General features: G+C 37.3%; 1 protein-coding gene across 18 annotated transcripts in view; it reads right to left on the bottom strand.

Annotated features, from left to right (window-relative positions):
- The window catches only part of TRIP12 (thyroid hormone receptor interactor 12), a 147,392-nt gene that overhangs the window by 44,865 nt on the left and 76,550 nt on the right, over positions 1–25,977 (bottom strand). For all 18 annotated transcript variants that reach the window (XM_060301748.2, XM_060301750.2, XM_030880116.3 and 15 more), the window contains 9 exons: positions 25,589–25,694; positions 22,818–22,954; positions 17,167–17,250; positions 16,015–16,110; positions 5,477–5,625; positions 2,323–2,358; positions 2,146–2,241; positions 1,261–1,353; positions 904–1,065 (listed from right to left, as the gene is read on the bottom strand). In XM_060301748.2, the coding sequence (XP_060157731.1) occupies positions 904–1,065; positions 1,261–1,353; positions 2,146–2,241; positions 2,323–2,358; positions 5,477–5,625; positions 16,015–16,110; positions 17,167–17,250; positions 22,818–22,954; positions 25,589–25,694 (959 nt within the window). The remainder of the gene's footprint in view (positions 1–903; positions 1,066–1,260; positions 1,354–2,145; positions 2,242–2,322; positions 2,359–5,476; positions 5,626–16,014; positions 16,111–17,166; positions 17,251–22,817; positions 22,955–25,588; positions 25,695–25,977) is intronic.

Raw genomic sequence — 25,977 nt, 5'->3', positions numbered from 1 at the left:
CCTGCTGTGCGGCCCAGTTCCTAACAGGCCACAGGCCACCACTACCGGTCTGTCGCCTGGGGATTGGGGCGCCTACATTATAGTGTAAAAAGAACTTTCATACGCACTGGGAAACCAAAAACTTCTTGTGACTTGCTTTATTGTGATATTTCGCTTTACTGCAGTGGTCAGAACTGAACCCACGGTATCTCCGAGGTATGCCTGTATATTTTATGTACCTAATTTTCCCCAAGAAGATTTTAAGCACACTTTGTAAAGGTGACTTAAAAGTCAGATCTCTAAAAAGCTCTTTAGCAATAACAACACTTTGAAACATTACAAGAAAATACAATTTCTCTAAAATCTCGAAGCTTAACTCACGAACTGTCCTCCACCAGGGGCTCTATAAGCTCTGCTTCTCATACTGCAACACCAGGCCCACTGATTCCATCTACTAATTGCTCCTGTTCTTCTCCAACCCCAGACAGCTGCAGTCTGCATTTCTTATTTCATTTCTATCTGGCACATACATAGTCTCATCTCTCTTCTGATCTTAACCCATACCCTCCTAGTCTTGCCTGCCTAACCCAATACGTTTCAGGAAACGGTGATCTTTCTAAAAGGAAATTCTGATCATATTACATAGGAAACACTCAGTGTTTGCTGAAATAATAAATTTACCCCTAAAGTCAAAATAGTTGAAGATATCATAAACGAAGAAGTACTGTTCATTTGGGTAAATCCACTGAAATTTCATAAAATAACCTAATATAGAGTACATGACTAGGTAACAGGAAAAAACACAGATCAGAACATTTCCAAGTTACATATCTAGTTGGAAGATTTAAGGTCCTAGTTGAAATTAGCATTTAAAAAAATGTAATAAAAATGTTTTATGATACATAAAATAGGCTTATGTTTTACCTGGTGGGTTAGCCTTTGGGTTAGCAACGGGAGGGAATCTGCCACAAAATGAAATTCATCTGGTGTGATACTCTGGCAGCAATTGGCTGCAATTGCTAGTGCATTCCGTTGGGCATTTATGCTGAAGAACTCTAGATACAGCAAGCAGTCTGCCAAACCACCCTAAAATATAGGAAACTGTTAAAGCCAAGAAATACCCTTTTATCAGCAATTTTTTAAAAAAGCCTACTAAAAGTCTAGCACATCACTTGGAAACAGCATGTGTACCTTATAGAGACTGCAATCTAGGAACTAATACAAATGTGGATCTAAAATCCAACATTAAATGAAATATAGTCCTTCGGTAACAACACTTACCGCCTGTAGAATGGCTTTACTGTGTCTACGTGATAACATCTCCAAGGCCGTCAAGGCCTGCTCTGCCACATCAATACACTGAATAACTTGCAGCTGGGAACATATACAAAGGAAACTTAAGGTTATCGTTCAAGTTTTTTACTCGATGCTCATCTTTGCATGAATAAACAACACTTTCTCTAATTTCCATCAATCTATACTGCCTCTAACCTGAAACCCACCATAAGAAACCAGTGATGTATGCGCTTAAGCCAAACATACTGGCAATACTTTTCTTTTCCTTCCAACTACTTTAAAGATATTGAAAAATATGTTTCACATAGAGAATAAACTAAATTCAATTATATAACTTTAAATCTTCATATTTAAAATAAACGGGTTGGTTTATACAACAAATTTTAAAAATCAAGTTTTAAACTTTATACCATATTCCAAAGTTATCAGATAATGCAAATTTTACTGTGCTATGACCCTGAGCAAGGCACTTTGTCTCAGCCTTCTCAGCTGTAAAATGAGGGTATAAATAGCTATCAACCTCACTGGGATGTTTTCTAGAAATAATGAGATTATTTTTAATCAACTGCTTTAAGTTCTCTGAAAGATTTTATACTAAGGCAGTAATTGCTATTATTAAAAAATTATAATACTGGGTTGATTTTACAAATGCTTTATTAGCATCAACTTTAAACTGCCGCTCTGCTAGACGTAAAACATTTTTCTGGAACCTTGGTTAAAAAATATACTTTAGTTAGATAATGGACGCTAAACAATGTCTTTTAATGCGGCCTCACAATCTGATGTACTACTTTAGAATTCAACAGTCAAGAGTTCTCAGCTTGACTCCCCATGCCTGCTTTCGAACAAGTTGGGCAAAAGTAGGATTACCTTTTCTAAAAAGACAGGAATTGCATCTACTACAACAGCGGATGATCGAGGAAGTGCTTCCATCATGTATGTTAAGGCTCGACAAGCATGGTTCATCTAGAAAAGAAGTCATTTTTACTCAATAAAAACTCAAAATTTAAATTTGGAGTGGTTTTTAAAAACACAGTACATACTTACAATATCAAAATTATGCTCCATCTGCAGTAATGTTATCTGTTTAAAAAGATTATAACAAAGTATTAGAAGCTATATTCTTAGAAGTCCTAGAAGTATTTCTTCTACTTCAACTGAAATAGAACTATATGATCCAAGAATTTTACCATACAAAAATAATATCAAGTTAAAACCTAGCATGCATACACAAGAAATGATTATGCTTAGGAGGGCATGACACATACACTGAGGCACTGACTTGGAATAATCATCATCAATGATCCAGGTCAAAAGCAAAGCCTGCCTGCTGCTTACAACCAACCCTCCTGGTGCCTCTATTCCCCCATTCAGAAGCTCATTAACGTGTCACTGAGGGCTTAACAGGTGTCAATAAGTTCTATACATAAGTAAACAGACCAGCAATGCACTGACATTTGTTAAATTAACAACTATCAGTACAGATTCAATATCATAGCTTAAACTCTTGTAAATTAGCTTCTCTAAAAGTTGAGCGAAGCACCATTTAACTCAGCTGTAAAGTACACAGTAGTATAGGATTTAAACACGATATTGATCACATCAAAAATGAATTATGCGCTAATTAAAACTCAAAGTAATATAATTATTTTACAGATGCATGAGTTAGTCTAAACATCTGATTTTATTTTAGTTTTTCTTGTGGGAAACACCTTAAGCAGATTTTAACCATGTTTTTCAAAGGAGGGGATGCAAAACTACTACAGATATACACTCCATCTTCCTGAAGCAGCCAAAGCTACCAAAGAAATTTCCTACCTGGGGAAAGAGACAATCATTCACTGTCTTCTAGTTCAATGGAAATTTTAAATGCATTGAATTTAAGCTGTAAAGTACCTTTCAATTAAATGTACGTCAGACATCAGATATCCTAATGCAATATTCATTTAATATGAATGCCTTCTCAGCTCTGAATTATGCTTGGTAAAATATATCTATACACCAGAGATCCTGATAACTGTTTTTGTTAAACACACAACATAAACACACACACACACATGCACAAGCGTGCACACTCTGTCTCAAATCACCTACAAAACAGTCACTTATAAAACACCTACTCTAAATTAAAGTGGTTGTTATGCTAACAGAAAAAGTAATAAGTTCTCCAATTCTTTAAGGTGGCATGAACCTTGTAATACCACATTTGGGAAGAACTGCTGTAAACAGATTCTTCACCAAAAATGACTGTTTATGGTCACACAGGTGTATGGTGATTGATGGATATATATTTATAATATTCAACTGTGATGAAAGATAAATCTGGACAATTCATTATGAACAGCATGAGCTGACTTGTGCAGGTCTGCCAAGTACTTAAATCTAATCAATACAACCAGCAAATTAAGAAAATTGGATTATGCTAATGTTTCTGCCTAGATTTAACAACTTCTTTATTTAACCAATAAAAACTGCAGTTTAACAGAGATAAGTACATGGTAAACCTAGTCCTTTGTTACTATTTATTTTTAAATGAACAAAAACAAACAAGGAAGTTTAATTCAGGTCATAAAAGCCAGCTATTGAAGAAATCAATAATTTGAGCATGAATATAAACATAGGTAAATGTCAGAGTACAAAGGCTAATACTGCTTTCATGAAACATTAAAAAATTAATATGCGAACCTGTAGAGTGGAACTGGCAAGACTTGAGAGCTAGCTTTTGTTACCAGGAGGTCTGCATGGCAGAAGGTAAAGAGACTGCTCTATCCTTTATCACTTCCTGCCAGAGCAGAGCCATCCAACAAATAAGAACAGGCCGAATAAAGACTATGTCATCTTGTATTTGACTGGTCTTCACTCAGTTCTCTCCGTAATGTGATAACGTGATCAAATGAGACAATCTGATACTCCAATCACAGTTTCATTTTTGTCAACTTTACTAGATGTGTAAACAAAGACTTGAATGACATTTAGCTTCCAAAGCAAAATACACTATTAATGTATATTCATGCTTATGTTAGTCTTTTGTTACTATTTCATTCAGACTTCATTTTAATCTTAACTTATACCCTATTTCTTTAATCTAGCACTGAGAAAATTACCAAGCCACTATCTGAAAGATGTATTATGCTCAAGGGCCTACATTTAGTAACGGCAATTTCTCTTCCTGTTGTTTTCACATTAAAAAGCTTAAGCGATTAAGATATTAATAAATTCTAAATATCAACTCACAACTGTGTTGAAAAATCATTAAGATTTAAAAAATTGTTTTTCTACTGTTGAGTACTGTTTTGTTTCTTTTGTTTTTGCTCAACATAAAACCTTTTTTTTTAGCTGGAGGATCCATGTGGTGTTCTGGCTTGACTGCTCTGCCATGCACACTGCTATCAAGCATGAAACCTTGATGGCCCACAAAGAGAACCCACAAGTGAGCTGCTTGTTACTGTCCTGTGAATCACCAGTTTAAAAGAAAAAAGCACATAAGTTTTGGCATAGTACATCAAGGTATCACCTGATGGGGCTAACAACTTAAAATTTAAAACCACGTAGTCATTGAAGTATCAAAGATAGCATAACTATTCATCAAGAAATGGTTTAGGGCTTCCCTGGTGGCACCGTGGTTAGAACTCGCCTGCCAATGCAGGTGACACAGGTTCGAGCCCTGGTCCGGGAAGACCCCACATGCTGTGGAGCAACTGAGCCCGTGTGCCACAACCACTGAGCCCACGTGCCACAACTACTGAAGCCTGCGCGCCTAGAGCCCATGCTCTGCAACAGAAGCCACCGCAAGGAGAAGCCCGTGCACTGCAACGAAGAGCAGCCCCCGCTCGCCGAAACTACAGAAAGCCTGTGCACAGCAACGAAGACCCAACGCAGCCAAAAATAAAATAAAAATAAAAAATAAATTTATAAAAAAAAAAGAAAGTTTAGAAATTTTACTCATTCATCATTAACAGTCACACACAATCTCTATAAAGCATGAAATAAAAGCACTAAGCCACACTCTACTATCTCTTAGTTCTATCCTATTTTAAAATTCTTAATGACAATAATGTAAAAAAAAAAAAATATGGGCAGCATTCAGAGGACGACTGGGATAAAACGAGGGGAAGACTCTCTTACCAAAGCTGGTAAAAAAAAAAAATATGGGCAGCATTCAGAGGACGACTGGGATAAAACGAGGGGAAGACTCTCTTACCAAAGCTGGAACTACACTCTTGACAGGAAACCCTCCCAGTGTCTCCTCATTTCCCATGACCAATAACTGACACATCTCAATAACTGCCTGGAGTTGCTGGCTTTCATCGCTTGCTTGTAGTCCTTGCAGAAGCTGCTGGGCCTTAGAACCTTCACATGGAAAAAAGAAAAAATCATTATTTTTAAACACTTAATATTATTACTAGGTGTTAAGTGTGACTTCACATGCTGGCTGCTTTTCTTCTTTGGATCCCAATTAAAGGCTAGGTCTACACCAGTGTCAAGACAGGCTGCTGATTACCCAAGACGTAACTATGGCAGAGTAAATCCAGGTAATTTAAAGTAATGTCACAGTTATTTATATTTTTCTCTTTTAAGTTTTATCTTTTTAAATGAGAGAAGTTGATTGGTATTTAACAGCTGAAACAAAAATTAATATCCATAAGACTAATACGAACTGCTACCCTTAACATACATGCTTTCAAAAATATGTATATCTAGTGAGCAGAAAGCCTTCTGCAATAATAAAAACCTGGCAAACAATGATGCCCAGGCATCAAAGGAAATGTTATATACCTCTAAATACCTCCATCAGAATAAACGGAATCCAAGTAACAGTGAAAAGAGCAAGGAGATAGACAAACAGAACAATGCATCTAACAAAAGGGAATGAAAAGAATGAAATATTTTCTAAAAACAGCAAAAGACTGGCCTTTTCACCTCCTCTCATTTCATGTGCAGATGCTGCTATCATAGTGCTTTAGAGTACTTCTACTTTTAAGGGTCAATTCCATCGCCCAAACATTTGAAAAATGCTAAGGCTCAACTACCACAATAAATAAGTTATCAATAAACCGAGTAAGACACTCAAAAATAAAGTCTACAAATGTGTTTCAAATTTTCCTGGACACCCTCCTTGTAACCATGATCAACTCCATTAATGCGTATAAACTTATACCTGAGATTACTTTCAAGTCCTTTCCCTTCTGAGACCTTTTCAGTTTATTGTTTGTATTGTTTGGATTTTTTCCATTAAGTACTGAAATGCTTAGAAATGATATATGTTTGGAAACTGTCAATGAATGTGGAATTCATATGAACATCAAAAAGTTTTTTCCCTATGAAGCATCAATGATCTTCTGGGAGGGCATAAACCTTTCAAAGGGATACACAATAATCCTGACAAGGTCTGTTTTCTCTATTATTTAAGACTGTGGCTAATGAACTGCATAACTATCACTGCCTAACTCCCTTTACCATAATTAAGAGTCTGTCCAAAAATACACTGCAAGACATTCAAGTTCAAAGGGACAGCATCTTTAAAGTTTACAAACTAAATACTATCAGTTCCAGTTAGGGCAGGCTTAACATTTTTGGGTTGAAATAATGTGGAAGGAAGAACAAAATGAAGGGAAAGTAACTATGAAAACAAAAGAATCTTCAGCTGCTTCTAGATTTGTTTTTAAAGAATGAAATAGTTCAAACAGTATACCCTAATAACAACCACCAAAAATAGGAAAAACTGACGCAAGTCGTTGGATGCTCTATCAACACTGAGGCTGGCAGGTCTAAGCACATGGATCATTTCAGCATGCTCAAACAAATCACCATGAATACCACTGGACTTCTGGGATGTCCCTAAAAGGACCTTAGGCCAAATGACAACAAAAAGTCACTGCCATTATTTTCCTCTGACATGTGAAGAGAAACCACCTCATACAGATCAGTCAGTTTTGGTTTTAAGGGTAATTTTATACTCCTGAAAATTACCGAGACCCCGTGTGTGTCGTTTAGATCTACTGTTATTTATAAAATGTGTCTGGAACTAAAAGAGAAACATTTTGAAATACTTGGTTAATGCGTTACATATTAAACAAAAACTTGTGAAAAAGATCACAATTTTCCAAAACAACAGCAACAAGATACAGTGGCGAGTAGCACTGTTTTGCTGCTGTCGTTGCAAACGGCCTGAGCGTGAGGCTGAACGAGAGAGCTGTGCGCTCACCCCTGCTCCCTCTTCCAAGCCGAGAAACTAGCTTACGAGAGACTAAGCGTGTGGAAAAACGGGCCTACTCTGCCACAAAGACTATTTAAAAGACATGGATGCGTTAGTAAAGACAAAATTAATGACTGTGTTTTGGAAGCGCATCCTTATGTAAACATGGAGTTTTTTACTAGGACCATGTGACACTGAAAAATAAAATACCTGCCAGTAGTCTGGTGCCACTGCCTTGACTCTAATTAAGGCACCAGCAGTTTTACACCCACAACAGCTTTTGCACTTTTAGTTCAAACATGAACAAAGTAGAAAAGGAAAGACCTTAGTAGTTATTATCTCTTGGCCTTATGAATTCAATGTAAGGATCTCAGGAACTAGCTTGGAATTTACAGGCCACACTCTGAAAACCACTATCATACATCAGGGGTTGGTAGGCAAACATCTTCTACAAAGAGCCAGAGAGTAAATATTTTGGGTTCTGCAGACCACAAGGTCACTGCTGCCACTACTCGACCCTGGCACTTGGCACAAAAGCACACATAGCCAATACATAATCCGAGCATGGCTATATTCCAATCAAGCTTCATTTTCAGACACTGAAATTTGAATTTCATTTAATTTTCAAGTCACAAAACAATTTTTAAACTTTTTCAGCCATTTAAAAAGTAAACATCACTTTTAGTTCACAGGCTATATCAAAACAAAGAGGAGGCCGATTTGGCCCTTGGGCAGTAGTTTGCCAACTGCTGATACAGAGAGAAAGAGAACCCACAGCCTTTCAGGGAATCACAGGAGGCTGATGTGTTCAACTGAATCGACCCCACTGGACATTTGCTGAGTTCCGAGGCTGTGAAGAGGGCTGGGGGTTGAGTCAGAAGTTTTGGTAAGACACAGTGAAAACTCCTGCAGTCTCAGGGTGCTCAGAGGACAAAGTCCCCACAGAGGAAGGAGGCCTGACCCATACACAGCCAGTGCCCTGCCTTCAGACATCTGCCACACTGTGAAACTGCATAAAGAATAGAAAGTGGAATTTGCAAGGTTCTCAATCAAAAAAAACCCTGGGAAACTGTTCCCTGGTGGTCCAGTGGTTAGGACTCTGAGCTTCCTCTGCCAAGGGCCTGGGTTCAATCCCTGGTTGGGGAACTAAGATCCCACAAGCCGCACAGTGCAGCCAAATTCAAAACAAACAAAAACAAACACACAAAAAAACCCTGGTAGGGTCACAACAGAGAAACACGGATGAGCTAGAGGTGAAATGAGTCATAAAAAAATAACTCGGTCAAAACAAGCTAAAGCCCTGACTAGAGCAAAGTGATCAGCTTCTGACCCTTTAACACAGAAAAAGAGAAAACACTCACTGCTGGAAAACATCACTTGGGGTCTCTTCCGTTCACATAATCAATTATCAGACATATGAAGAGGCAGAGGAATATGTGACTAACAATCAAAAGGGGAAAAAAGACAATAGAAGCAGACTAACACCCCTAGAAATTATAAAGTAAGTATTCTATAACTATGATTAATAAATTGAAAATATAAGCATGGATGGACAAAATGGTTAAGAATGTAAAGAATTTCAACAGTGGGACTTCCCTGGCGGTGCAGTGGTTAAGAATCTACCTACCAATGCAGGGGACACAGGTTCAATCCCCGGTCCAGGAAGATCCCACATGCCGCAAAGCAGCTAGGCCCGTGCGCCACAACTGCTGAGCCTGTGTTCTAGAGAACGCAAGCCACAACTACTGAGCCCACGTGCCACAACTACTGAGCCCGCACACCTAGAGCCCGTGCTCTGCAACAAGAGAAACCACCTCAATGAGAAGCCTGTGCACTGCAACAAGGAGTAGCCCCTGCTCACGGCAACTAGAGAAAGCCCTCGCGCAGCAACGAAGACCCAATGCAGCCATAAATAAATAAATAAAAATATAAATAAATAAATAAATTTAAAGGAAAAAAAGAATTTCAACAGAGAATTTTAATCTATTTTTAAAAATCAAAGAACTGTCTAGAACTGGAAAACAGAGTATCTGAAATTTAAAATTCATTGATGAGTTTAACCAGATACTGAAGAAGACAGCAGAAAAAAGAATTAGTGAATTTAAAATACGGTCAACAGAAAGTTTTCAAACTGGGGGGAAAAGAAAAACCTGGGAAAAACAAAAACAAAAACAAAAACAGAGCTAGAGAGACATGGTAGATCAAGTCCAAAGTCTGAACATGTACAATCTTGATACTCCCAGAAGAAAAGGAAGGAGAATATCTGAAGAGATGATGAGATAAGTGAAACAATATATGAAGACATAACGGCCAACAATCTTCCAAAGCTGATGAAAGTTATCGACTCAGAGATTCAAAGGCTCGGTGGAACCTGAGCAACTTAAAAATGGAAGAAAATGTCACACAGGCCTAATATAGTCAAATTATTAAAAATTAATAATGGTTTGAAAAAGCAGATCTTAAAAGAAGCTGGGAGAAAAGAACTGCCTTGGAAGGGTAACAGTAAGACTTTTAAACAGCAACTATGGAAACCAGAAGAGCACTACAAAGTACTAATATGAGATTTTATACCTGGGGAAATTACCTTTTAAAAATTAAGGCATAACACATATATATGGAACCTTTAAAAAAAAATGGTTCTGAAGAACCTAGGGGCAGAACAGGAACAAGATGCAGACATAGAGAACGGACTTGGGAGGAAGTGAGAGTGGCATTGACATATACACACTACCAAATGTAAAATAGCTAGCTAGTGGGAAGCAGCCGCATAGCACAGGGACATAAGCTCACAGGGACAACAGCTCGGTGCTTTGTGACCACCTAGAGGGGTGGGATAGGGAGGGTGGGAGGGAGACGCAAGAGGGAGGGGATATGGGGATATATGTATACATATAGCTGATTCACTCTGTTATACAGCAGAAACTAACGCAACACTGTAAAGCAATTACACTCCAATAAAGATGTTAAAAAAAAATTAAGGCAAATCAAGGATTTCTCCAACAAAAGCAGAGAGAAATCATTACTAGCAGTCACTCACTGCATAAAAAAAGTTCTTTAGGCTGAAGGGAAACAATCCTGATAGAAGAAAGGGACTTTAGGAAAGAATTAAGAGCACTGGAAATGTTATATATGTGGGCAAAAATAAAAGAATATGGATGTTCTAAAACAACAATTGTCTTTTTGTGTTTATAGCACATGTGTAAGTAAAACTAAATAACAGCATAAAGGATGGCAGGAGAAAAAGAGTTAAATTGCTGTAAGGGGGTTGCACTGTTTGGGATATGATAACGTATTACTATATGGTAGGCTATATATAATAAGCCAAGGATACGCATTATAATCTCCAAAAGAGGCTGATTTACAACATGTGCCAAAATGTTGTACACATTTACCCTTTACACAGCAATCTCCCTTCTAGAAATCTATCCTGAAGGTAACACAGGTAAAAACAGGAAAGCTGTATTTCACTGCAACACAACCAAGACTGGAACTAACCCAAATGTCCAACAGGAGACTGGCAAAATAAACCGTACATCCACACACTGCAGCACTGTGGCAGCTTTACAAAAGGAATGGGGAAATCTCTCTTTCTCTCTCTCTCTCTGAGCATGTGCGTGACGTGCACAGCAGCCATGATAAGTGAACACCAAAACATACTGTTAAAAGCAAGGCAAAGTATGTAAAATTTATACTCTTATCTAAGAAAGTCAGTGTGTGTGAAGTAGATAATACGGATTTGTTTTTGTTTTCTTAAATAAATAACAAAAGGACAGGCCACAAACTTACAAAGGTTATTTGTGTGGGAGGAGGAAACAGGCTAAAGGGATAGCAAAAGATAAGACTTTTAAAAATTTGTAGATTTGACTTCAGGAACCATGTAAATATAACAAATTATAAAAGTAAGACTACATTTTAAAGTCAATCCCTAAAAATTAAAAGCAAAATAAAGCAAATGTGCTAAACCAGCCTGGTGGCATGAATGTAAAGAATTATTTCAAGTGACTCTAAAACACAAAAAAATGACCACAAAGTGAGATATATTCCAAGAACAAAAAAAGAACTGTTACAAAATTAAAATTTTCTCAATAATACTATTTTTGGTGTTAGGTTGGAATTTTGTACTGTAGGATAAAGCAAATAAATGACTATGTTATCACTGGGAACTGAAACTTTTGGCACGAGGGAAAGATACAAGATAAATAAAACCCCTGCAGTCCTGAATGTGAATTGGCAGTATCAGTATGAACTCATGATTTTTAATCTTAAAAGATTAAATACAATTATTTCCTACTTTTGTCCATTAAAAGTGTCTAACAACAATTATCAACCCAGTAGCAAATACGCCAACAGCCCAGACTGTGGAATCTAAATATCATTTCCTATAAAGAAAACCAGGGCTCTCTGAGGCAATGCCTGATTTCAGGTGGGGGGGGTAGGGGGTGTTCAACCTGGCTCATCAGAAAGCAAAGAGGGCATCAAAAACTACTGAGATCACATCAGAAATATCAGATGACGACTAGACAATTTCATCATCAGTGAAAATCAATGAAATGGCTAAAACACATCTCAACCCAATTGACAATGATACTTAAAACAAAAACAACAGCACTTTGAAGGATGCAAAACTGGTAAATAAAGGGTAGGAAATATTTTTCCTATACCAACTATTCTCCTGGGTAACCAAATAGAAGGGAGAGATATTCTTTATATATTTCAACTAAATTACTTCTTTTACTTCTAATAAATGAAGACTGATCATTAGATATGAAATGCTTTCATTTTTAATCCCTGTTGTCTAGACTTTGTGGGCTTCCTAATATTAGAAAACACTACCACTTTTGCATAGTCTTTCCTCACCAGAGGAAGAAAATAAAGAACCAAACTTGAACCTGAAAAAGCCTCTAGATCCAACTACCTGTTTAACAAGAAGTTTACTTTTTTTTTTTTTAACTTTTCCATTTGAGCAATGGAAATCTGACTGAATGGGTATCTATCAATAAGGAATTACTGGTTTCTTCTTCAGATATAATAATAGTAATGTGGATGTACGCATGCACGTGTATGTGTGTTTTAAGGGACATTATCTTGAGCTACATGATGAAATATTTATAGATAAAATTATATAATGTCTGGGATTCATTTCAAATTAATACAAGAGGAGGGATGTTGGTGGGTGTAAAGACAGACTGGCCATGAAGCAGGCACTGCTGAAGCTGGGTCATGGGAATGGGGGTGTGTCACTGTTTTCTACTCTGGTTCTAGTCTATCGTTTATATTCATTTCACGTGCAATAGTCAAGCCTTAATATGGATTTCCAATGTTTAATGCTAATATTCTTGGGTAGCTCTGAAACAATTTTTCTTCCCAGCCTTCTCCCCCAAAATAAATGAAGTGGAAAAATAAATGAAATCAAATTTCTCTTAAAAAATAAAAAAGTACACACATTAAAAATATGATCTATACTTTGCCATCAGTTAAATTAAAGTTTTTAAAATGTATTTATGTGAGGACTGGAACATTTGAATTCTAGATACTTACTAAGGATTTTCTTAATATAAACTTTTTTAGACAGTACTGTGGTTATGCCCTTATTTTTACAGATATAAATTCAAATATATGCAAATGGCAAAAGTTAAAAAAATAAACTTGGGAGTGGGGAGAAGAGCCGAGGATATAAATGAAACAATGGTCAGGTCATGTGGATCGATAATTGTTGATGGGTTCATGGATGTTATTATACTACTAATAATACTCTCAACTTTTGTGTATGCTTGATCTTTTTCATAATACAGATAAATCCTAATTACCCTTAGTTTAAATCCCTTTGCTGCTGGCCTGCAAAGGTCCAACATGACCTGGCAAGCACCTACACCTCTCAGATTTCATCTTCTACCACTCTCCTTTCACTTTCCATAGGCCCCTCCTGCTGTCTCATGAGCATGCCAAACTCATTTCCACCTGCGGCCTTGCACTTCCTTTTTCCCTCAGATCCCTGCAGAGCTGGTTTTCTCACTCCATTTTGTTCTCCACAAAATCATTTTGTTCTCCACAAAATCAGAAAAGGTTGCTTTAACCAGCCTATCATCACACCAACAAACGCCTTCCTAACTCTGCTTTGTTTTCCTTCACTGCATTGACACGACCTGAAATTTTACTATATAGTAATTGTTTATTGCCAGGGTCACTCTCTAACAGGGAAGCTTCCACGTGGGAAACAACTCTGCTTATTATCCTATTCATGACTCTGTACATCCCAGTGCCTAATAAACAACACTGAATAAAAATCCAGACTCAAGGGTTCTCGAGAACTTTGCAGGAGGCTATGTTATTTGAGAGATGAGTATCAGGGCAGCAAAAGCAAAGCAAAACAAAACAAAAACAAAAACACCAGCTGCCTCAGAATGGGAGAAAATATTTGCAAACGAATCAACGGACAAAGGATTAATCTCCAAAAATATAAACAGCTCATGAAGCTCAATATTAAAAAAACAAACAACCCAATCCAAAAATGGGCAGAAGACCTAAATAGACATTTCTCCAAAGAAGACATAACAGATGGCCAAGAAGCACATGAAAAGGTGCTCAACATCACGAGTTATTAGAGAAATGCAAATCAAAACTACAATGAGGTATCACCTCACACCAGTCAGAATGGGCATCATCAGAAAATACACAAACAACAAATGCTGGAGAGGGTGTGGAGAAAAGGGAACCCTCTTACACTGTTGGTGGGAATGTAAATTGATACAGCCACTATGGAGAACAGTATGGAGGTTCCTTAAAAAACGAAAAATAGGGCTTCCCTGGTGGCGCAATGGTTGAGAGTCCACCTGCCGATGCAGGGGACACGGGTTCGTGCCCTGGTCCGGGAAGATCCCACATGCCATGGAGCGGCTGGGCCTGTGAGCCATGGCCACTGAGCCTGCGTGTCTGGAGCCTGTGCTCCGCAACGGGAGAGGCCGCAACAGTGAGAGGCCCGCGTACCGCAAATAAAAACAACAACAACAAAAAAAATAGAATTATCATATGACCCAGCGATCCCACTACTGGGCATATACCCAGAGAAAACCATAATTCAAAGAAACACATGCACCCCAATGTTCATTGCAGCACTATTTACAATAGCCAGGTCATGGAAGCAACCTAAATGCCCATTGACAGACGAATGGATAAAGAAGATGTGGCACATATATACAATGGAATATTACTCAGCCATAAAAAGGAACGAAATTGGGGTCATTTGTAGAGACGTGAATGGATCTAGAGACTGTCATACAGAGTGAAGTAAATCAGAAAGAGCAAAACAAATATCGTGTATTAACGCATATATGTGGAACCTAGAAAAATGGTACAGGTACAGATGAACTGGTTTGCAGGGCAGAAATAGAGATAACAGATGTAGAGAACAAACGTATGGACACCAAGCAGGGGAAGTGGCGGGGGGTGGGGGTGGGACGGATTGGGAGATTGGGATTGACGTATATACACTAACATGTATAGAATGGATAACTAATAAGAACCTGCTTGTATAAAAAAATAAAATAAAATTCAAAAATTAAAAATAAAATACCCGCTGCTTCTTAAAATCCTCAAGTACAAGTACACATAATATGAGCACATGTACACACATTGCATTATTTTTTTTTAAACTTAGAATATTTAATGGAAAATTATACAAGTACAAATTTATTTGTAAGGTCAGAGTTAACAACCTTCGGTAACACTTCAGAAATTTTGAAATGAATCAAGACTGAAGTCTGCAAATAGCCTACTGATTCTATGGAAATATTATTGATGAAGTAAAAAAGAATGTGTGTGTGTGTATATATATATAAAACTGAGTCACTCTGCTGCACAGCAGAAATTAACACAACATTGTAAATCAACTATACTTCAATTTTTAAAAATGCTTAAATGTAAATTTTATTGCTTAAGGAAGCTAAAGGTAATATTCTATACCAGACAGAATTTAACTGAATTTGTGATTATGCAAAATCATATTCTTAGTTACAAACTGAGACTTAAACAATCACTCTTATATCTAGCATATATGATAAGATCTCTGGGTTATATTAATTTGATTAAATGAGTCTAGTTACTGGTAATTCTGCTGAGAAATCTTTCCTCTCAGGCTCATTTTATAATCAACTGCCTAATGGGTTAAATTTTATTATACCATAAAAATCTCAAGACACAAATCTGTGCAAAGCATGCAATCAGATGCTATAATAATGTAATCACCTGAGATCCTGTACTCTTCTATAGTTCAAAAACAAACAAAATGAAGGCTCAATCTTGTTGTAAACGTTGGATGGTTTTCTAATGGCTCCAATTCAGTAATTAAAAATAAAAGGAGAAAATCTTGAAGAGTTGCTATTATTTAAGGCAAGAATGTGCAGAAACTGTTTTTTAAAACAGGTTAAAGTTCATGAAAACTTCCTTATGTGAAAACTCTCTTACATGAATAGGTAAACAGTAGAAACAGCACTCAACTAATTACTAAGAGTTCTGAGGGGAGGACAAATTTAAAAGTATTCACTTACTAGCTCCGCTTCCAATTGTTCTATGGAAAAGTTGTGACATCCGAGGACCAAGAGGACCAAACAGGTGAGGAGGAAGACCCCTGGCCTCTAAGAGAGCTAAGGAAAAAAGAAGGGCAGGAGGAGTAGTCGAAGTGTTAATACAACTGATCTTATCTAGAAGTTTCGAACAACTGATTCATCACATAATTGATTTAAACAATTACTTTCCATTTTGAACTTTAAGTTACATTAAACTTTTCAAGACCACTTGTATATACTAATATAATTAATATAAGTTACAACACCCATGTGTCTACTCCAGGGCATCTTAAGGTTTTATGGAGATATTAAATATCCGTGCCAGCAGGGACTATGTAAATGGTCCAAGAAAAACCCAAAGTAAACATTTATTTTGAAGAAGTTATGTTAAGCACCTTAGCTATTTCACTCTATTATTTCTCAGTCAGATACTGATCATGAGATCCTCTAAAAACAGGAAAAAAATCATTTTTATCAGTTCCCAAAAGTGAGAAAAACTGTTCATAAGAGTTCTAGTCAAAAAGTGATTGCTATAAGTTCCTTCAGGAACTTAAAAGCAATCTGAAACTGATTCATTAATGTTTCTTGTAAGCCTCACACTGGGGATCTATTCTATAAATCAGCTGTCTGAAGATAATAAAAATATATATCCATGTACTTGTAAATAATGTATACATAATATAAAGCTGCTTTTTAAAAGCACTTACAACATTATAATACCTTGAGTTTATGTATACAATCTACATTCATTTTCAAACAGTTGATCAAGCATCCTACTAGATGCAATATGTTATTAGATACCAGAGCACAATATATTAAGCTACCCCTTGTTCAATATCTCCCTTAATGTATTACTAGCTATACATGCAACCATAATGAAAAAAAATTTTTAAACATAAAAAATAAATATACTATATAAGATTTTTATCTAGTTAAACAGTAAAGATGAAGAGCCAAACGGATCATCTTCCAATTCCAAATCATCAAATCACCACTACATACAAAGCTTTTTTGGAGATATGGGCACTGCTACATTATACTTTTATGAGCTTATCCAAATTAACTTCAAGAAAGAACGGTAGTAAAAGGCAGCCCATGACAAGAGTTTCTTGTAAGCTCAGTAACTCTCTTTACCTTGCAATCGTCCCATCTCGGAATCATCCGATTCACTCTCCCCAGAAGTGGTCATGCCCACAGCCCCTGCAACAGAACTAGAGGCTTCGAAGAGGGGGGAAAGGTGAGGGTTAGGAGAGGAACATTTAAATTCATTATGTCTGGTTTATCTTAAAAAAGAAAAAGCAGAGTTTTACAGACAACAATGAATAAAGGCAAACGTGTCTGCCCATTGCACACCAGCTGTTATTCTAGACTTCATCATGTAGGTTTTATGGAAAAAAGATGGCTCAACTACATTAGAAACAAGCATAATATACAAGCTTTGCATTTCACTCGTACATGGTTTTCATAGTTTCCTCCTGTCTTTGAAACTGTTCCTGAATTGAGTCTTATCCTGAACTCCTCTACCAAAAGTCCATAAACATAACACTGCTAAAAACCATTGTGATATTTAATAGATGGGCAATTAGTCACAAACAGAAAAGCAAAACTGACATTTGGGGAAAATGTTCCATGTAGATGTGTCCCTTCTTCAGTCTGCTTTATTCCTGGACTATAGTCTGGATACGATCATTTGCCTTGTTTTCTTTCATTTCAAGACTGTGCAAAGATTACGCTCTCTTATTTCCAGGACAAAACATTGAAGAAACACATTACAACTGACAGAAGACTGCAAAACACTGAAGTACAAAAGACAGGGCAACTAACATGTCAAAACAAATGCAGAATGAAGAGTTCAGATTCAGAAGGATTCTACTACCCAAAATGCTAACCTGATCGATAATTCAGTCTAAGTAAATAGTGGCTGATTCTACAATATTATAAATCTGACCAGGAGACGAAAATATATTCCTGTAAAACTAGCAGTTTTACTGTCCCCTCCTCTCAGTGTCTGTTGAGTCCTAAAGCATTTTTTGTACATAGACGATTCTCAGCTGTGTATGACCACATCATCCACAATACCTTAAGTCCTGTCCACTTGACAGATGGTGACAGAATGCAAGGCAGGAAGAATATTTTTGTCATTATTAAAAGAGGCACATGGACCACGTATGTGAATGTAAAGAGTTTTTCTGAAGAAAGAGATGTAAATACACCAGCCACCAACTCTGTTTTCTTAATACTTTTCTTCACCCCTCATTTAAGTATTCTAACATTTCACCGGGATTTTTAAAGAACTTGTAGAAAAATGTATGGTTTAGAACAGGAATCAGCAAACTGTGGCCCACAGGCCAAATCCAGTCCAGCACACCACTTTGCAAATAAAATTTTGTTAAAACATACGCAAACTCATTCACTCACATACCTGTGGCTGCTTTTGTGCTACAACCACAGAGTTGTTCCAACAGAGCCTGCATAAAGCCTAAATCATCAGTTATCTGGCCCTTCACAGAAAACGTTGGCAACCCCATGGTTTAGAGTAACAGGCTAAGTAGAAATGCTAATATTAAGGAGTAATGGAGTTTAGCAAAATCCACACTTCTGATGGAGAAAAAGGAAATAACAACTGTACTTATATATATATAAGGCTACTTGTAGGTAGCACTCATTAAATGCCGACTGTATGGAGAACGTGTCCATGTGTTTGCTCTCAACCATACAGAGAAGTATTACAAGCTCCACCATGCACATGAGGAAACCAAGGCTTTGTGTCTTTGAGTGCTTGCCCAAGGTCGGACAACTGACCACGGGCGTGAGACGTGAGCCCAGGCAGTCTGACTTCGCAGGCCGCACTCGTACGAGCTGCACGCTACCAGCGCCTCGCACTTACCCTCCAGCACTCGTTCCTGATTTCAGTGCCGCTGCTTCTTCGTGTTATACAGAAACCACGCCAACCAGCCCTGCTACCAGGTCCCAATTATGACTAAACTTAGTCAAGTGGCTCTTAAACTTACTTTGAAACTTTTACAAAATGTGGAAAGCAAATACTAAGTTTTGGCAAACAAAATTGTTGGTTTTTCTTTCTTTCCTGCTCCCCCCTCAAAGGCACACTCTGGAACCACACATTTTTTAAGAAAAAAAAAATCACAAGTTCACTTAAGGTAATGCTGGGTTTTTTTTAAAGCGTATCAGAGGTTCTACTAGTTTGACTTTAAACCAGTCTACAAATCTACAACTTACAATTTTAAAGGTTTAACCTTAAGTGACTTCTTAAACATATTATTCTAAGAACTGACATAATGAATAATAAATACCTCAAATTGCCCTGACACAAAGACATTAACCAAGACATAAAACTTGTAAAAGCACAGAATTAAAAGAGCTGTTAAGACTATTATAGGGAGGGTCCCAACCTTAAGGGAGCCACAGACCCACTACAAGGAGAAGCAGGGATATTCTGGTTTTTAATCAAGTCGAGGGCCTATTCTGACACAAATCAGTTACTGGACCCAAGGAAAAAGATCCTTTCCAGCTGCCATTCCTTTGATGGCAAGTATTAATAGGCATTTGCTTACCATAGCTCCCTTTTTTCTAAGTTTTACAAAATTAAATCAACCAAACTAGCTTACAGTGAGCGGCTGTTTGTAAACTCATGCAGGTAAGGAAATGTAACCCATTAATAGCAGTCAGCGAGAAAGCTGCTTCAATCAAGGCATCAAACCTTGGGCAACACACATAAAATACATCCCAACACAAATATAAAAGCAAGGCTATCAGACAGAGAAAATCCAATGCCAGATTTTAAGAGGTGTCAATCTTTTTTTTTTTGTTTAAACTGGTATCTCTCCCATCTAGTCTCAGCATATCTTCACAGCACCATGTAAGGCAGTTTCCAACACACAGTTAAAGCTGATAGAATTCACTTTTACTTGACAGGAACTGCTAAGGGTTTACCAAATACCTAAGTATAGGAGGCAACGGGAAGACATTTTTAGTGTCACAAAAACTTTTGAGCTAGGCCAGAAGAATGGTTGTTTGGAATATTATTACACCTTATGTGGGTCTTGGCATCAGGTGATATGGTAGCAATCTAATTTTTAGTGGTACTAACCAAATATAATGAGGGAGAGAAAAATTTACAAAACTGAGTTGCTTTCTTTTTACAATCTGACCCTGTTCATTTCTTGTGAAATTAAGATTCCCAATGCCAAATGTAGGTGTCAGAACATTTTTCCTTACTTTGATTGATTTCTGGGTATAAAGAAGACTGCTTGATTCCCCACCTTAGTATCACTAAGATTTGCAAGACTCTATCAGCACTATAAAGGGATGCTCAGTTCTAATGAAGTCTAAAACTAAACCCTTCAGCTCTTGGGACAATGTGGGGAACACTTAACTTTCAACTTCAAGAGCTGACATTTCTTCTATGAAGAGCTAGAGGGGTTGCACTCCACATCACAGTAAACTTCAGAGTGACCCAAAGGGACACCATTATCAACAAACTTTCCTAAATGTCAACAACACTGGCAAAGTCAGGGTGATATAAGCAAGTATTCCAAAGATGGAGCAATGCTTTAATATCTACATGTGAAAAAAGAAATACACTTATATCAACGAGGCCACTGAAATAAGTCAGGAAGAAATGATCTCTAAAAATAAAGAAACACTGAAAAATGAATATATACATAAGACTGAAGAGATTAATTTTTTTAAATTAGTAAAAACATTATTTCAAAATAAATGCTTCAGATGAAGTGAGTCTTATACCAACTGTATAAGAACTGTCTGAGAATGGACACTTGCCATAAGATGCTCTACGTTACCACCATCAGTTTGTACTCTACACGAACTTAGAGGGTTTTATTTTTCTTTAAATTCCAGTTTTACATACTGGGAAACGAAAGCACATTACATTGAAGAACTTAATATAAAGCTAGTAATAAGTAATCTTGCCTCTTTCCCCAGAAGCACTTTAGTGAGCTGGCAGAGGAACCCCTGTAGTACGTACAAGGGATCCAGCCTCCGAAAGGTAATAAAGTTAGTGCTGCTCTAACGCCAGTGAACATGCACATGTATCTTTTACATAAACTCAGAAAGCACCTAGATCACAATGGGATTTCAAATATGGATGACAATGAAACACAGGCGAGCCTTTCGGAGGGCAATCGCGTGAACCTAATCCCTTGAAGCTTTTATCCTCTTTGGCAAATATACCAAGGAACAAAATTTTACACACCACCCCCTCATTCTGGCCTCCAATTACACCCCTATGAATTAAACAAACTCGAGTAACCACAGGGAAGCAGAACACCACAGCTGTTATAACTGTGCACTTCTTTTCTCTAAGACCTGGATTTGAGAGTCACACATCCTAGTTTGTAACCCTGGCAAGCTTAACCATTATGCATCTCAGTTGTTCTCATTTATAAAATGAGGATAACAGCACCTCACACCTCAGCAGGTTGTTCTGAATATTAAATGAGAATATATGTAAAGTGCTTAATAGTGTGTCTGCAATGGAGTGTACACTCTGTAAATGTTAGCTATTGTAATTACCATAATGAGTCCACTTGAACAACACACTCAGCAGCTCCCTCTCAAAGTGTCATCCATATGGGAATTGCTCCACTTCCATAATCAGACTTGGAATAAACATTAAAACACTGGGAAGCATAGGCTGTGTGTCCTACAGAGCTTCAGTGAGTTGCATGTGCAATGCAGTGTATGTTTCCAAAAATCTACCATTTAACCCTTCAGAAAAACTATTCTGGGAAAAAGGCACCACCAGCAGAGATGCCGTAAGTTCGCCATGTAATCTATCATACAAAACCAGGAAAGACAAGTTGGTAAAGATGTTAAGCTGGACAGAAAGCTGAGACAAAAGGCACAGAACATGGACAGCAGTGGGCAGACCAGAACCTTCCTGGTAAATGAGGATATGCAATCAACCACAGGCATTGAAGAAAACTGCACCTATTCTGATACTAACAGTAATACATGAAAGAACTCTGTTCAAAAGTAAGAACATGCCTACGCCTAAAGCTACGCATATCATCCAGATTTAAGGGACTCAACTCAGACCCATATGTTCATAATGATGACTTATAATATTTTTGTATCTGTTCTTAGTGTTAGTGAGAAATGCTTATAACAAGCTACTGTTTAAAACCGTTAGCCACAATCAAGCCGTGGAGTGTCAGCCGCCTTCTGGCACTGGAAATGGGTACATACTTGGGGTGGGGCGGGGGGCCTAATTTTTGCTGGGCTAAGACATCTAGGAGAATAAAAATAAGAAACCCAGAAGAATAGGAATACTAGTCTTAAAGCTGCTTAGATTCAAACTGAATACTTGTTATTTTTTAGGGACTACAACATTCTAAATTAAAATTTAGACTTGTATGAAGCAATTTAAGCCACATCCTTACGTTTTTACTATGAATTTAAAGTTTTACAAACAATCAGTAGGCAACTATTATATGTACTGATCAATATTTAAGAAGCTTAAACAGAAAGGGACTTACTGCTTCTTAAAAGGCCTCTGAATGTAATTAGTACAAATTTGGATTTGGAAAAAGATTAAACAGCAACAACAACAAATGAATACAACTAATCAAAACACCAAATCTATAAAGCGGAACAAAAGCGAACAAGAAGTGTGATGGCTAACATCTTAAGATGTATCTGTCTCCTCTCTTCCATTATATTTGGTGTACCTAAAAAGTAAGTTATCTCCAAATAAATCTGGAAGATACATAAATGCTTTTTAGGCTTAAGAAGTGCCAATCTACCTGCCGCTCCTTGGGGAGTTTCGTCCGTCCGTGCAGCTGAAGAATTCACTGTCTCCTGGTTGCCTTCAGGGTCTGCCATCTTCTCCTGTCGACGAGCTTCAGCTGCTCCTCTTTTGCCCAGGCCAGAGCCTCGCCGACTACAACAGAAAAATGCCATCATAGGCAGCACTCCCAGTGACCAGGAGCAATGTCCACACAGCACAAAGCTCCAATGCATGGAACACAGAGCTAGTTTCTTCTTTTTACATAAAAATTGTTGTAGAAAATCACTATGGGTAACAACCAAGACTTTGTATATTTAAAACTCATCCAAGCTATATCACATTGACAATACAAGCTTTTGTGTTGCTATGAGCTGTTGTCATCCTTACAAACAGAAGTGATTTTTAAACACTTCAACTACATGGAAAAGTGATTCCTTCTGCAGAAACAATTCAATTCATTTGAAATAGATCCCTAATTCCTGGGTAAATAGTGGACCACTATATGGACTTTCAGACTGATACTTGAAAATGGGGGCAGGACAGAGGGAGAGAAGAAGATGGGAAAAATTCCCATCACTTAAGTCCCGGATTACTTAAATCATCAAAAAATTACTATCCTAATAATGGACAATAGCTCTAGCCTTTAAAATAAAAGAAATGAGTATTTAATATTTATAAGTAAATACAGATGACATCTGGGAAGACACTTGTTTCTGATTGAGGCATAGTGTAAGATATGGAAAAAGGAATCATCAGTCATTTATCATGAAGCAGATTATATTTTATTGATGACTTTCTTTCTATTTTAATAGCGAAATCAGTAAGCAAATCAGGTAGAGACAGAAGACTTCCAAAATTACAACAACTTAATATTGTTTAAAGGCAGTTCCCCAAATGACCTCAGAAAGTGCAAAAATCTACTACTAAAGAAATGTTTTAGACTAAAGTAAACTACAGTGAAATTAGATGTTGTCTAGTAAAGAACAAGAAGGAACCAGGCATAAGTGACATGTAAATGAAAGCTCTGAATCACCAATGAGTTCTTGAAGAGTTTATTCTCTCAATTATTAAAACTCCTCCCTAAGCAGGGATTTACTTTGCCAACCTTTCATTCACAGGGGAAAAAAGCTCACTCCAAACCCCAATTACCAAGCTATAAATTAGTGGGATTCAAATTAAGTCATTTATTTAACATTTAATTTGTATCAACCATGTGACACACTCTGTGCTGAACATTTGGTTGCTGCCTTCAAGGTGTGTTAGTCTAAAGAGACGAAGCCGCAGCTGTGATCGACTACGAAAGCACTAAATTTAAGAGGAATCTCAACTAATTCAGAAAAGTTTGAGATGAAGAGCACTGCAGGCAGGCGGCTAGACAGCTTGTGTGTAGCATGTAAGTAACTTCTCGTTCATCAAGACAGTGGGCCCGAGGAGAAGGAGAGAATGCTGCAGAGAAAGATAGGACGCTAGATTACCTGACGCCACATACAGCTTAAAATTAATTTTCAACTACAGTGAATTTGGTTTATATCTAAGATTATAAACCTTGGGTAAACTGGATTCAAAGTTTGGCCCAAAACAGGACAAAAGCCCTAAAGAACTAAGAAATTTTCTCAGAGGTCCTCATAAAAGTACTGCCAAAAAACTTCAAAGGCAAACAGGTGTACTAACTCCAGATATTTTAGACAATCCTGACAGAACTAGGAAATAAGTGGAAAAGTAGAGATTAAAGTGGCAAGAGTCCATTTCTTATGACTTATTAGGTAACAAGTCATACTGTTTCCTTGTGTTACTACTGTACCCACGGCCAAGAGTATAAAGTCGATTACCTCAGAGAAGAACAAAAAGAAGTGCTTAAAGCCTTTCTACTGACCTAAGTTAGAGTAGGGAAAAGGTAAACTAAAATCAGTCACCTGCATCACTGGTTTCTGGCACATTTAGTAGAGAGAACGAAGTACATATAAGAGCAAACTACATATAAAGGATGGAGAAGTCCCATAAAGCTGTGATTACCAGCACAAGACCAAAACTGACCAAGCCTGAAAATCTGAGATGAAATTCCAACAAAAAGATTTTTAACTTTATCCTAAGGTTCTGAATCAGTTAATAAAGTATATGAAATAATACACTGTATCATATGTGAAAGGTAGATCATTTTCTGAAAAAGGGCTCCAAAATAGCAACCAGGAGGAATGGGAACTGGAGATGTGAGAGAACACAAACCAAACCTACATTCTTCTGTGAGGAGAGGTACTGGAACACAAAATGAAAATTAAGTACATCTCTCCCCCTCACCCATTAAACTCAATAACTTGTGCCAACACTTTTAGAAACTAATTAGGCAATATTACAGCCATTACAACAGGTATCCCTTCTGATCCATTAATCACACTACTGGGAAATTTAGCTACCTTTAAAAATAACCCAAATCTGCATAAAGATGCTCATTAGAGATTTCTTTGGCAGACTAGAACTCTGAAAGCAACCAGACTTTCAACTATTGGCAATAACTCTGTGCAAATAATGTAACAGCAGAGGAAAAGGTAGAAGACAAAGGTGTTGCCCAAAAAAGGCATGATTAAAACTTAGCAAAAAAAAGGTAAATAAATATTGGGGAAGAATTCACAAAAATATACAGCAATACTAGCTATATTAAAACAAATTTCTTTGCTCAACATTAAAGAGAAAATTTTAATAATTTTTAAAAACTTACAAAATTAAGGATTTTGCTGAAAGCTGAACACAGATAACGAGCTAATCATAAAATGGCAAAGCCCAGATTATTACCTGGCACTAGCACAGGAGCCCGTGGTCTTTTGGCGTGTGCTCCGCCTCAAACTGGGGAGCTCAGCAGGTGGGGATTCGCTGCGCTTCTTGGTAGATTTTCTTAAACCTATACATGTGAAATGCAAAAGTAAAAATTTTAAAAGAGCAGTTACCTTAAATTAAAAATGACAACAATTCTTCAGGTCATCATCCGGTCAAAAATCCATGGACTCTTCCACGGCCTCTCTAGCGGTCTCCAGGTTTACTTCCATAGTTTGATTTTACTGCACCTGCTCATACTGGGGAAGTTCATGTGGTGCTTGGCATTCCTGTTCAGGAGAAATCTTCTCACTCTGGCCTAACCTTGACGCAAGCTAACCAACACCATGAATGACAGTCCCTCTCCTCTC

Source organism: Globicephala melas, chromosome 7 (assembly GCF_963455315.2).
Source record: "Globicephala melas chromosome 7, mGloMel1.2, whole genome shotgun sequence".
In the NCBI taxonomy this organism is placed as follows: domain Eukaryota; kingdom Metazoa; phylum Chordata; class Mammalia; order Artiodactyla; family Delphinidae; genus Globicephala; species Globicephala melas.
Note: the sequence above shows the minus strand (reverse complement) of the source record. Positions and strands in the feature narration are given on the sequence as shown.